At 39.3% G+C, this 14,110-nt stretch overlaps 1 protein-coding gene across 3 annotated transcripts in view; it reads left to right on the top strand.

Moving 5' to 3' along the window:
• COLGALT2 (collagen beta(1-O)galactosyltransferase 2) overlaps positions 1-14,110 on the top strand; it is a 115,597-nt gene that overhangs the window by 64,385 nt on the left and 37,102 nt on the right. For 2 of the 3 annotated variants that reach the window (XM_038542283.1, XM_038542281.1), the window contains exons 2-3: positions 8,872-8,982; positions 11,547-11,664. In XM_038542283.1, the coding sequence (XP_038398211.1) occupies positions 8,969-8,982; positions 11,547-11,664 (132 nt within the window). In that variant the 5' untranslated portion in view covers positions 8,872-8,968. Of the gene's footprint in view, positions 1-2,769; positions 3,222-8,871; positions 8,983-11,546; positions 11,665-14,110 lie in introns of those variants that run through there. The other variant, XM_038542282.1, reaches the window with a different exon arrangement.

Below are 14,110 nucleotides of genomic sequence, written 5' to 3'. Positions count from 1 at the left end.
TTAAATATCGTATTGCTGAACTATGTGCCCTGAGTGTGCACAGATAGATGGACCATGGCTCTTACAAGCCAAACTAATGTGGGCTTGTAAAATGTCAGGTCCCTGGTTTCCAGGGATCCCTTATCACGCTGGCACATGTTCATGCATTTCAGCCTAAAACTTCTCATGGGATATAAACAGGCCTTTATTTCTCAAAACCTGGATATCTGACTTCTCTTGAAACAATAGAAAATCTAGGCTTTCTGGGCACACATTCACAAGGCAGCAATCTTATGGAGCCTGCATGTGTCCTGTCCCTCACACTGTTAGCTCAGGCATGGTCCATTTCAGTCCTTGATGTTATCTGTGCTCAGCCTTTGTAGGCATTTGGGTTGGATTCAGTGAAAGTTTCCTTGAATTGTTCATTCATTCATTCATTCATTCATTCATTCATCAGGCCCATGGTTAGTGTCTGTTTTACACAGTAAACTCTGTTAGGTGCTGGGATACTTCTATCCTCAGAGAAGAGAATCTGGTAATGGAGAAAGACAAGAGAACCAGTTAATTACAATGCAGGAGTAAGTGCAGTGCTCCAAGTATAGGTAGAGAATCAATGTATAATTACAGATTTTGGGCATCCCATCTAGCCTGAGGTGTTTGGGGGGGAAGTGGAGAGATTCAGGGCTCCTGGAAAATGTGTCCCTAGATCCCATGTGTCTTCTCTTTAGTATCCGGACTCTAGTTGTTGACTGTATGGTGAAATATATTCCACTAGTAACTCCATTTCTTCAGGGCACACCCACATAATAAAAAACTTAACAGAACTGGAAAATCCAGCAAGGAAGAGGAAAAAAAAGAAATGAAGAGTGAGTGAAAGGGAGCAGGAAGAAGAAACAAAGGGCAAAGGAGAAGAAAAACAGGAAAAAGAGTATTTACACAAATGAGAAACATATTTATCTTGTCGCAGACGCTGCCACTGATATTTGCATAGAATTCCAAGAGTTTTGACTCCAAGGAAAATTATGCTGAAGTGAATCTCAACAAAGCTTGATGACAGATAGTAGCTGTGCTTGTGGTGAGCACAGTGTAACATATAGAGTTGTCAAATCACAATATCGAGCACCTGAAACCAGTGTGACATTGTGGGCCAACTATACTTCAATTAAAAAAAAAAAAGCTCATAGGGAACTAATGAATCTTCCTGTTTTCTTGCCTTGTTTCCTGCTGGGACAAGTCCATACTTTCATTCTAAGATGATCCCACTGGTCCCGTTGATTAATGTCCTTGACAAGGCAGAGAATTCCTTCTAATCTGACAGGTGCAGTTCCACTCTGCGTGGGGGAGTGCTGTGGCAGGAGTTTGCACTAGGGTTGGGATGGGGCATCTGAGCCCAGGTTCTAACACCCACCATTTTTATGACTTGTGCAAGTCATAGCCTTTCATCCTCAGCCTTCTCTTCCATAATGTGGAGAGATAAAAATAATGCTAAGTTCTCTAATTATAGAGCTCAAAATGGATAAGTGCATGACACACAGGTGAGGGGTTCATAGCGCCAACAGGTGCAGACCATTTAGAATTAAAAGGAAGGCTAAGGAATGGCTCCTTTGTTAAGGAATGGCTCCTTTGTAATATATTTAATTATGTTCATCTTCACGTCAATACGATGGCATTGGGCTTTTGAATTCACTTTTAACTGGTCAATTGCCAATTTTTACCATTTCTCTTTCCTACCCTTTAGGAATGAAATTGATTCCTTGGTTGATTGCATTTCCAGAAACAGATTTTTTTTTTTTTAACATCACTCTTACCCAGTCTTCAGATGTGTAATGCCTATAATTGTTTCTGGGATTAAATGAGACATATCGAGAAGGGATGTTGAGGGAGTAGAAGCATTTATTTTTTTGGTGAGGAGGGTTTCGTGAGGAGTGAGTTTTCCTGATTTCTTAGCTCATTAGGAAGAACTGCTACTAATTGACTTGGTAGGACCCAGGAAAAGGCTTGTGTTGGGAGAAATCCCCAGCCCCCCAGACCATGTCCATATCCTTACCCATATCCAGATCTAGTTTTCTACCCAGCAGAGAGGTTCTAGGTCTTTAAACAATTCTACATGGTAACCAAGAAGCAAGAATCCATCAGCATATTTTGTCAAGTGGCCAAGCAAATCTCTTCCCCTTGGCAGAGCAGCTTCTGGTGAGGCTCTCCCTGAAAGCAGAGACCAAGGTGGTAGACTTGATGACATGAGCTTTCTTGAAAATAAATTTCACTAGATGCTTCAAAAAGTGGAATCTTATTTTTAGGTGGGAGCTCTTTTATTTTCTACACAGATGAGTCTTTCCCTGCTAGATGAAAACATGAGGTGGTTAAGAGGGTAGTTCAGTTTTTGAAGTCCCAAGTCGGAAAATTCAATTTTGCCAACTTACTAGTCATGGCATGAATCGTCTAGGCGATGACTAACCTTGTTGTTCATTCCATCATCGTTCCCTTGAGCCTTGGGGTTTGTATTTTGCAGGTTCTGGAGCAGCAAAGAGCAGGCTCTGCACAGTGTTGCCTTCATCCTGGCCCATGGATTGCGGTCCTGTTGTTCTGCATCTTCAAAAGTCTAGGCTTCCTGGGGTAGCAGGGAAGCCGAGAACATTCCCTGAGGATCAGTGCAGATGAAAGTAATCAGGAGGACTGTGTCCTCAACATCTGTGTCTCACCTGCTGAGAGATCCAATCCGCATCTTTAACATGGCTCTGGGGGCCCCATGCTCACCAATGTGAGCGTAAGCCTCACAAGCTCAGAAGGACTCGTGGTAAAAATAAATGAGTCAGTCTTAATTATTTCAAGTTAGCTGTTAGTTTAAGAGCCAAGACCGGGGAATGAAAATTGACCTTCTGGAACAAGGAGAAATGTCAGGGTGTGTAGACATTGCCAGAGAAGTCTCAATGTTGTTTTCTTGGTGCAGCCAAGTAGTCAAATTGTATCATCCTGCAGACATGTTTATTTATTGGTCTGTTCCATGAACTCTCACTTTTCCCTGTAACAGTGACAATGCACTTGCTGGCCCCGGGAACTTCCTTAACCAAGGAGAGGCCCTGCACTGTGCTGGTGATTGTATTTGCAGCCTGTGTTTATTTTTGTCCTGATTTGACTTTGACTCTGAGACCAATAGGCCTTTGCTGATGGGCACAGCTAGAGAGAAGAAAACAGGAACCAGAGGCAGAATCAGAGAGAAAGTGGATGGGCGGCCAGCGTTATTGGTGAGTAATGGCCCAGACTTTCCTCTGAGGCCAAGTTGGGTGTCACACTTGTTCCTACCAGCTCTTGCATTTCAAATACTAGCTCCGAAGAAAGCCAGCAAGGACCAAGGCACCGAGAGAGGACTGACCACGAGCACTGGGGGCCTACTGGGGCCACAGCTCTCCCAAAGGTGGAGCTCCCTCTTAGTGGCTGGCAGGTCCTGGTGCTTCTTAGAGGTAAAGAGAAGCCACTGTCCCATCAGGGCATTCAAAGAAAATTAATTATGTGAGGACTGGCATGGCTCAGGAGCTGAGCCCACCTTTGCTATCTTATCCTGCACCAAAGAGACCCAGGGAAGGGGGGGGGGCGGCAGGTATCGTTGATTTAAGTGTGTCCCCACACTGGAGAGTTGTGGGAAAGATGGAACGGGCTTAGCTTCCAGGGAGCATGGTCTTCCAGCCGATGCCTGCTGTGCTTCCACAAACCCTGGTTTTCTAGTTCCACTAGAGACTTAAATCATATGTGCATCACCTCTCTGGATGTCTCTTCACATCATTCGTTTTCTTCAAGGAATCCCTCACTGGGGGCCTTTCCCAGTCTGATGGCAGAAGGCTTGCAGACCCAAGGCTCGTTCTCTACGGGACTGGAAGGAACTTTCAGATGGGAGCGATGCCTCGACTTCCCCTGAAGGGGGTCACACATTCGGACCCCTCAGCTCCTCAGCTTCTCCACCGAGGCACTTTTCTGTGTCTACTTACTTGGGGAGGCTCACAGCAGGACAGGCACCACACTGTCGCATTGTTCTAGGGACTCTGAAAATAGAGCTGTTCACTCAAGCCTCGGGTTTCCTCTGGGGACCTTGCAGCTGGGCCTTTGCTCCTGTCTCTCCAACTCCCTGAGTAGAGCAGCGCCCGGATGCTTTCCTGGTTAGATATGCAAGCGGAAATGCATTGTTTTTTTGGTCAGAGGGATGAAAAAGGCAGCAGTTTGGAGTCCCTGCCTGGATTTCTGTTTATTTTTTGGTGCTGGGGCAGGGGCGGGGGTTGGGGGAGGAGGCAGGGCAATTGGTCTTGAGCAGGGGCTGCAAGGCTTCCCCAGCAGGCCGGTGTGGTCAGTGCAGCTCTGCCTCCGGGATCGTGCAGGAGATTTGGCCCCGCACCTCAAACACCTGTGTCCCTGGACCTCCAACCACAGCTGGAGGATTTGTTCCTTTCCCAGGAAGCCTGAGAACAAAGAGAATCTGCACAATTTCCAGAAGTAACTGAATAGGAAACATTTTCCCCTCAATAAGGAGAGTATTTTAAATCTGTGCTCCCATTTTTCAATTAGCTTTATCTTCGCCTACACCCAAGCAGCTCATTTCTAAGGATGTCTGTGAATAGCAGATACTTAGGCAGAGTGGGGGGTGTTTAGTCTGGATACCAGGAAAATACATTTCATACAATGAAATACATCATACAAGCAAATGCATAGATGCGGGGAGGGCACAGCGAATGTAGGCCCCACGTAGTGAAGACCCCACAACCAAGGAAAGAAGTCGATGCTGTAGGAATTCTCCTACACTGTTTTATAGTGATTTGGGAATAATGTAGAAGTCCCATAACTTTTGGCTAACCATGCAGTCAAGATACTTTTTTATTTTGTTTTGTTTTAATTTACTCTTGCTGCTAATATTTTGAGCAAAGACTATGGGCATTCAAGCTGGTTCTGAGTTTCAGGAATTGGTCTATACATGAGATGAGTGGTTTGACTCTCAAAGTGCCCTTCATGGCTACTTCACTGGACATGGGTGGCAGGTAGCCATGTGTCCCAGTGGACGTCCCAACATTCTTCACTTCTCAGCATAGATGGGGCCTGTGCCCCTCCCCCATGTTGCTTTCTGGCCCACTTCCCTGCCTCCTTATGTTATCCCATTTTTGTCCATAGGTGCTAACCTGGTGTCCCTCAACACTGAGCTGTACACATTACCACTCTCCCTCTCCAGGTAGTGGAATTTCTGGGTGGGCCTGTGGGTCTCCTCCCTCCTGGACCTTGTTCTGAACGGAGGAGCTGATTCAAATCTAATTTCCAGAAGAGACTTGAAAGTAGATCAAGGGATGCCTGGGTGGCTCAGTTGGTTAAGGCTCTGACTCTTGATTTCGGTGCAGGTCATGATATTAGGATTATGAGAGCCCTGCACTGAGCTCTGTGCTCAGTGTGGAGCCTGGTTGAGATTCTCTCTCCCTCTCACTCTGTCCCTTTCACTCGTGCTCTCTCTCTCTTTCTTTCTAAAATAAATAACTCTTAAAAAAAAAAAAAAGAAAGTAGTTGGAATTGGCAATTGGCATCAGCTCCTAATCTTCTATTTTTTTTGGAATAATATTTTCCATAAGGCTAGTTTTAGTTCAAATATCCATTTTATAAAATACGATTTTCAGATACTAGTCATATATCTCTATCCCCCATTTTTCTATACCCCATGACTTAAGTTACACAATTTCCGGTTACTTGGTGTTTTACAGAAATTTACTCCCTATGTCACATGGGGCTCCACTATGCTTTGCTTAACAATTTGTTTTTTTCTCTTTAACATTTCTGAATATTCCCTCCTTTAAAGATTTTGTTACTTTCGGAAAAGCAGCGACTTTCAAAAGCTCAAGCAGGAAGAGCAAAGCCATCATAGATTGAGTTTAACAAAATCCTCTTGACTGAAATTGCCTGTATATGAAAGAAGCAACCACTGTTCACTCCTCTTATTTGCTCTTACATGTTCCCAGAGAACCACTACTGCTGAGAGTGCCCATGGCTTTTCCATCCAGGAGGCACTGCTGAATTACCCATAAATTCTAAGCATTTTTACTCCCTTTTAAGAGTCTCAGGCATCTCTATCTTTCCATGACTCTTCTGTTTACTCTCCTGCTTTCTTCCCTTCTTCCCTTCCTTCCTTCCTGTTTTAATTTTATTCACTGTGGTTTTTAAAAATCAGGAATAGTTGTTGAGTTTTGTTAAGATGCTTTTAGCATTTACAGAAGTAATCATTTGATTTTTCTTCAGGTGTGTTAATAGAATCAATTAATGGATTTCCTTTTATAATGAACAATCCTAGCCTATACTATGTAATATTTTCGTAATAGGATGTTGGATTCTGTTTGCTAATACCTCATTTAGGATTTTTGCAGCATATTCATTAAAAGATATTGGTCTGTAATTGTGTGCGTGCATGCATGTGTGGGTATCTTCATCAGGTTTCGATATTAATATTTTACTTTCATTATTAAAATAATTTGGAATTTTCATTTGTTTCTCCTGCGCCCTGGAGAACAAGCTACATAGCATTGGAATTATCTCATCTAGTAGAATTCCCCTGTGAAACCATCTGGACATAATATTTTCTTTTATTTTTCTCTTTCTTTATTTCTTCCTTGATAATTGTTCTGTTTAAGTTTAATATTTCTACTGAAGTCAATTTTGCTAACATGCATCTTCCTAGGAAATCGTCCATTATATCCAGTTTTCAAACTTATTTTTAATTGAGCTGTGCAAAGTTATTGAATAATTTCTTTCATATCAATCATATTCCCTTCATCCTCGTCAATTCTTATTTTATGTATCTGTGTTGTCTTGATGGATTAATAAATGGTTGCTTTGTTGATTTTCCTCAAAAAAAGCAAAATTTGAGGGAAGTTTGGTGGGAAGATGGGTGAAATAGGTGAAGGGGGATTAAGAGTAGACATACCATGATGAGCACCGAGTAATGTATAGAATTGTTGAATCACAATATTGTACACCTGAAACTAATATATTTTAATTATATTGGAATTTTACAAAAATAAATTTTTTAAAAAAAGCAAAATTTTAATTTATTTTATCCTTTTTCTGTTTTATGTTTCTGGACTTTCCTTATTTATTTCTTTATGTTTGTTTTGTTACTCTTGTAGCTTTCTATCAGGAATTCAACTCACTTATTTTTGTTGATTTAAGGACTGAATTTTTCTGTGATCATTGCTTTAATTGTATCTTAAAATTCTGATACATAGTGTTTTCGCAATTCATTTTTAGAATTTCTGAAATTGATTTGTATTTCTTCCTGTACTCAATAGTTGTTTTAAAGAGAATTCTTTTTTTTTTTTTTTTTTAGGGGGGTCTTAAAGAGAATTCTTGATGGAATTCTTTGTTTTTTATTACCAATTTCTAGTTTTCTAGTTTTATCATCAGAGAATGTTGTTTATATTCTTTCTATTTTGTGGAGGCTTTCTGTGTAGTGTAATTGTTGGTCAATTGTTGTGAATGTTCCACATGAACATGAGAAGAAAGTGTCTTCTCTCTCATTGTGTTCTGTAGATCCTCTATATATTTACTTCCTCCCATTTGTACCATCTTCAGCTGAAAGTGTTATGGTATGGTACTCTTCATCTCAGGGTTGTAAATTCAAGCCCCACGTTGGGTGTAGAGATTATTTTTAAAAAATCTTAAAAAAAAGAAAGTGGTGTGCTAACATCTCTTATTGGTGTTTCTGTTTTTCCTTGCAATTTCTATCCCTTCCATTATAAAAGGGGTTGACAAACTACAGCCTATAGATCCATTGCTTATTCTTGTAAATAAAGCTGTATTGGAATACAGTAATGCACATTTATTTACATATTGTTTATGGCTGCTTTCCTGCTACAAAAACAGATTTAAGTAGCTGCAACAGAGAGTGTATGGCCTGCAAGCCTGAAATATTTACTATCTTGCTCTTAAAGAAAGTTTGCCAATCTCTATACTATATCAAGGTACAGGGATGTTCATATTTATTGTATCTCTGGTGTGAATTGCGTCCTTTAGCATTATAAAGTATCTTTCTTTGTCATGGCCAGAATTCCACCTTATTTGATGCCAGGCTTATAATTCTTGCTTTCTTTCTCTTTTCCAATTGACTGATATATTTCTTCATTTTTAAGTTTTCTGAATAACTTTGGTTTAGATGTATATGTTATATACAGCATGAGTCGGCAATACAATTTGAAAGTATTTTCATTCTAATAAGTGAGTTAGGCTCCTTTACAAGTGGATCAATTTGTTAAACTTTAAGGTAGAAACAAGTTTTGTATGCATTATTTGAAGACTCTTGAAGGTCCTCTAGTTTGTATAAACAATGGTAACATTAATCAAAATAGATAAAGATAATTTAGAGTTTTGAGTCTTATATTGGAAACTGTTGCTTTTCCCTTGAGTGTATGTGATGACAGTACTACTATTTAGCAGTTTTGTTGTGATCTGAAAACAAACTTGAGAGGAAAATGCAAGCAAATTATTGCTAGTATTGATGGTACTTGTCAGGGAAGTTAAAAAGCAGAGTTCATATCTTGGATAACTAAAAATTAAGCCAAGTAGGAAAATTTACAAAAAGATTAGTTAACTTACTCTTGGATTAATAAATAAGCATTTTCTGCTTATACAGTTTTAGTACAACCCCTTATTGAATCTGCTATTGGCTGAGCCTTATTTTAAGGATCTAATGGCACAAAATTGATTTTAAACAGTATCTCTCACCTCAGAAAGCTGTTGTCTAGGTTGGACCATAAGGGATGTCATTTTCATATATACATTTTTTTCTCAGAACTCGTCATTCTCCTTTCAATTGTTCTGGGGTCTTTGGGATTTCCCCCTCTTTCTTTGGATGGCAACTGAGCTGTACTTTCTCTCATGCAGGGCAGCCACTGATCACAATGTGGATAATACAACAGAAATACTCAGGGAGTGGTTGAAAAATGTACAGAGATTCTATCACTATGTGGAGTGGAGGCCTATGGATGAACCAGAGTGAGTAGCAAGACAACATTTTGTGAACTCTATCTATCTCACTTCCCTTAACCAGTTTTCTAGCCATTTGGGTGTCTAATCTTGGAGGCACTTACGACTTCTTGGTTATCACTGTATCTAGTAAATTACAAGGATCTGCCATTTCTTCCTTTTTTTTTTTTTTTTTTCATTTCTTCCTTTGACAGATCTTAGCTCTCTCTTCCTCTTTACTCCAGCAGCTACCAGCAAAGTTCAGGTATTCCTTAGTTTACAAATAAATTGCCACAGTATATATTTTAAAATATTGATATTATTAGTCATATTTTAAGTATAAGTCTCTTATATTTGGTGGGTCACAGTGAAAAGTTTTCATACTGTTTTATATATGCTGTGCTTCTTTACTTATCTTATTTTTGTAATCATTCCATAGCAATAATTAAGGAGTTTCTTCATTATTTTATGACTGCATAGTATCCGTTATGTGGATGTATCATAATAACAATGAATAGTCAATCCCCTACTGATGGGATTTAGGTTACTTCTTCTTTTAACCATAGCAATTTCTTAATTGCGTCCATATTCAAAGTCATCCTACATACTATACTGTCAAATTAACTTACCTAAAAAACTAATGACATGGTTTATTTCTCTGTTAAAAGGATTTTGGTGGCTCTCCAATACTCACAGAACAAAGTTCAAATACTTTAGACTTACACTTTTTAAAGATTCCATGAACTTAACACCAACATCTATCCACCTGTATTTCTTGCTTCTTCCCAAAAGAAAACTGTTTTGTCTAGAATATTCCTTTTACTTTCAACCCCGAGGTGTTACTCATGCTGGTTAATTCTCCAGGAAGGCCCTTTCTGACTTTGTAACCAGCTCTTATGCCAAATCCCACCTACCACAGAAAGCTGTTTCTAATCATTCCAGTTACAAAGATCTACCTTTCTCTCGAAACTTGTATTGCTTATTTCCTTCATCATCCTCTTTGACATGGAAATATCCTTAACTAACTTTGTTAATTAACTGTGTAATTTATGCATTTCTTATAAGTGATTTTTGGGTTCTTTGGCAGAGGTTACAGTATACAAATACTTCATATTTTCCCCTAGTGCTATATTCTTGGCAGGCACTAAATTAATACTTGTTGGATGAACAAATGAGTGAATGACAACATGAATAAGTGTATTTAAAAATGACTATTGTAAATGTTCCCAAGGCTACTGCAATCTAGTTTTAAAAATTGTAGAAGTAGAATACATTGAATTGCCTGAATTTTTGCCCAGGATAAATCATTTGTTGAAAGCCAAACTCATATAATAATAATAAATGCCATTCCAGAACAGCTCTTTTTTAGTCTCTTTATATAATCATTTCATTATATATGTATATACAGATATATTTCAAATCCTAGCATATGGTCCATATATCAAACAAAATTTAACAATGAAATTTGAACACTATAAAAGATTTTGAATGCTTTTGTGGAGTTTCTTATAATGGAATTTGGCCTAACTAGAACGTCCAAAAAGACTATATACCTACCTTGCATCCTGGTAATTTTTTCTGTTCCCAGATCTTGACTAAATATATTGTATGTCAAGATCAGTGTGAAAAATATTGGTGAAGGCATTTTGCGGGCAATATATTGAGAAAAACAGGACTTCACCTGATTTTCATTGAAACAATAATTGGAAAGACATCTTAGAGAATCCCTATGTAGGACATAGACTTATTAATCTTATTTATATAATGTTCTCATTGTTTTTGTAATTTTTCATTCTCTAAAGCAAAGGTACTGCTAGCGCAGCTATAAGAACTTGAAATGATGGCCAGATTTGGGCTACTGTGACAGTATCAATACTCATACCAGTTGGAAGCTTTCAGAAGGGTTCTTGAGGGTATGCCAACCTTCTTGACAATGTGGCCATGTGAGAGTCCTGCCCTGGCTGTTTTGTAGATGTTGATAGAGATTCCAATGACATGCATCTGCTTTACGATTTCACTCTACCTGGGACGGATCAGTGTTTTAGGCTCTGTGAAATCCTCTACTGATACTTGATCAAGTAAATTTAACTTTTTTTTTTTCTTTGAAACTCAATTTTGTTGCTGCAAAATTTCTAAGTTTATTTGATGGCAGAATATATTAAAAAGTGCCTAGGAACATGAACTTTGGGGTTATGACTGGATTTAAATTCTGACTGTGCACCTTATTAACTGTGTAGCATTACGCAAATAAATGACTTACCCACACTACACCAGTTTCCTCATCTGTGAAATGGAGAGAATGTTGCTACTATTCTTGGAAGGACTCCTTGGATTCTTCTTAGAAGCCACTGAAATATTTCATGTAAGGATTTGTGTGTACAGTAAGCACAAGTTACTTAATCCCTTTTTCTTTATCTATAATATGAGGAAGATGGTAACAGTAATAGTACCTACCTCCTAGTGTTGATGGAAGGTAAAATGAGTTACTGCATATAAACATTTGGGACAGAGACTGAAATATATAGCCACTAAATAATTATAAGTTATTATTATTATTATTATTGCTATTACTATTATCATTATTATTATTTTAGATCTTACCCTGATGAAATTGGACCAAAGCATTGGCCAAGCTCCCGGTTTGCCCATGTGATGAAACTACGGCAGGCAGCCCTTCGAACTGCGAGGGAAAAATGGTCAGACTACATTCTGGTAAAAACAGATGTTTGATTTCTTGACAACTATTATCTAAAATGTGTCCAAATCAATTCTCCAAAACCTAGGACTGTGGGAGCTATTAAGACAACCTTTTGTTTAAGAACCAACTCCCCCACTTTTTTCTTTTTAAGTAGGCTCCACGCCCAGCATGGAGCCCAACGCAGGGCTTGAACTCACAACCCTGAGATCAAGACCTGAGCTAAGACCAAGAGTCAGAGGCTTAACCAACTGAGTGACCCAGGTGCCCCTCTTCTACTTTTTGATAAAGACACAAGGGAAAACTTGGGGAACTTAATATTGGGGTACCTAGATTTGATCTCTTTCATGCAATAGGCATAAGAAACTCTGAATCCTTTTAGTTCGTTGGAATGCTCTGGGGAAGATTTCTTCTTCTTCTTCCTTCTTCCTTCTTCCTTCTTCTTCTTCTTCTTCTTCAGATTTACTCACCTCTTTGAGAGATAGAGAGAGGAGGGGCAGAGGAAGAGAATCTTCAAGCAGACTCTTGCTGAGAGCGGAGCCTGATGCTGGGCTCAATCTCACAACCTTGAGATCATGACCTGAGCTGAAACCAAGAGTCAGAGGCTTAACCAACTGAACCACCCCGGCACCCTCCCCCCCTTTTTTTCACCCTCCCCTTTTTAAAAGAGATTTATTGGGAAAGATTCATAATAACTTTCTGGACATTTTTTTCAGATATAAAAAAAGATTCAAATTAACACCTCCAAAACTCCATTCCTTTTTGTTCCTCAGTGATTTGGGGGAAATGTCATTCCTCTTTTTTAAGAGATAGTGGATTATTACTTACAGTAAGCAGCATGTCCACCAGCATGCTTATGGCAGTTCCCTTTCCTCCCACTTCTCACACAGGTGATGTCATGGGTTCATATGGATGCTCTGCATACAGTGGTTTTGTATCACAGCCGAGGAATCCAAAGCTAAGGGAACCCACTGCTTTTATAGAAAGCAGTAAACAGACATGCTCTTTCTGTGGGAAAATATCTTACTTCATCTCTCAAGGTTACCAGCTTCACAAATAGCCCTGAGAAATGGCCCAGTGAAAGAAGCAGTCAGGGCTTTGGAATCCTGGGCAAAGGAATGGCTTGCTTGGCCAAATCACTTGCTTGGCCTCTTGGTTGCTCCTAATCATGTTGGGTTCTCATAATTTCTCTCTGTGAAGAGATTCCATCACTTTTCTTAGAACTTTGGGAGTGGTCCAGGCAAATGCTGGACTTAATGACTAGGGACCAGGGTTGTCTTCTGTCCTTGTCCTCCAGGAGCCAAACTCAATGGAAAGGAGGACAGCGTCCTAAGCAGCAAGTTGCTACAGTCCCCATTTCCCTCCTGAAAGTTGACAGGGGCTTTTTTCTTAGGAATTTTATGGGGATCAAGTTCTTCATCTGTAGCCCCCAAAATATATTTAATTCTTTTGCTGAGCATTTTCCAGTACAATCCTGGAAATAACACCAATAAAGCAAAAAAATATGATTTCATTAGACTTGTCAATATCTGCTCTTTCACTAAACTCTGATTCCTAAAAGGAATAGTTTTGACCTTTGTCCATCCCCATCTTGTAGACACAACAAAAATCAGCCCAATATTTTATGGCACACACCCTTTCTTTTTTCTTTTTTCTAAAGGCTTTATTTCTTCATGAGAGACACAGAGGGAGGCAGAGACATAGGCAGAGGGAGAGGGAGCCTGATGAGGGACTTGATCCCAGGACCTGGGGATCATGACCTGAGCCAAAGGCAGACACTCAACCACTGAGCCACCCAGGCCCCTGACACACACTCTTTCAATACAAATAGTTTCATATAAGGTTTCAGCTTCATGACATTTAACATTGTAAAGCTGCTTAAATGTCATTGAAAAATACAAATGCTGAATCACAAATTTGGGGTAAACAGATTTCATAAGAATGAAAGCTTCTGATTATTTTTGCACACATGGTAAAATATCCATAACAAGAAACTTATTATTTTATTTTTTTAAGTGTAGAGCTCAATGAGATTATTTATTTTATATAGTAGAATCTATTGTTAAACCATCCCTGTATATGAGTCAGCATTAACATGGACTTCTGCTAAGAGCAGGAAAAGTTTCATGAGTTGATATAATGTACTTTCAACAAAAATCTACTTCTAACATTAAAATGATATTGATGGATCTGTTTAGGGCCATTTTGGCATTACTATAGACAACCTAAAAAAGTCTGTTCATTGGTACCTAGTTTGGGCACTCAATGAGTGTTTCTGGATGAATCTTCAAGAGCTTTTGGAAGCTGTTAGTGGTGAATAACCACTCACCTGAGTGTGGGGTGGGTGCTGGTTGAGTGTGTACCCAGTATGGTAGCACCAATTTATTGCTTATGTAGAGCTAAACATGTGGAAGTTAGTCTAAATGTATTTTGTCTGAATGAATGCCATCCAGCTTTAACAAG

Source organism: Canis lupus, chromosome 7 (assembly GCF_011100685.1).
Source record: "Canis lupus familiaris isolate Mischka breed German Shepherd chromosome 7, alternate assembly UU_Cfam_GSD_1.0, whole genome shotgun sequence".
Classification (NCBI taxonomy): Eukaryota; Metazoa; Chordata; class Mammalia; order Carnivora; family Canidae; genus Canis; species Canis lupus.
This window is presented reverse-complemented; position numbering and strand designations above follow the sequence as displayed.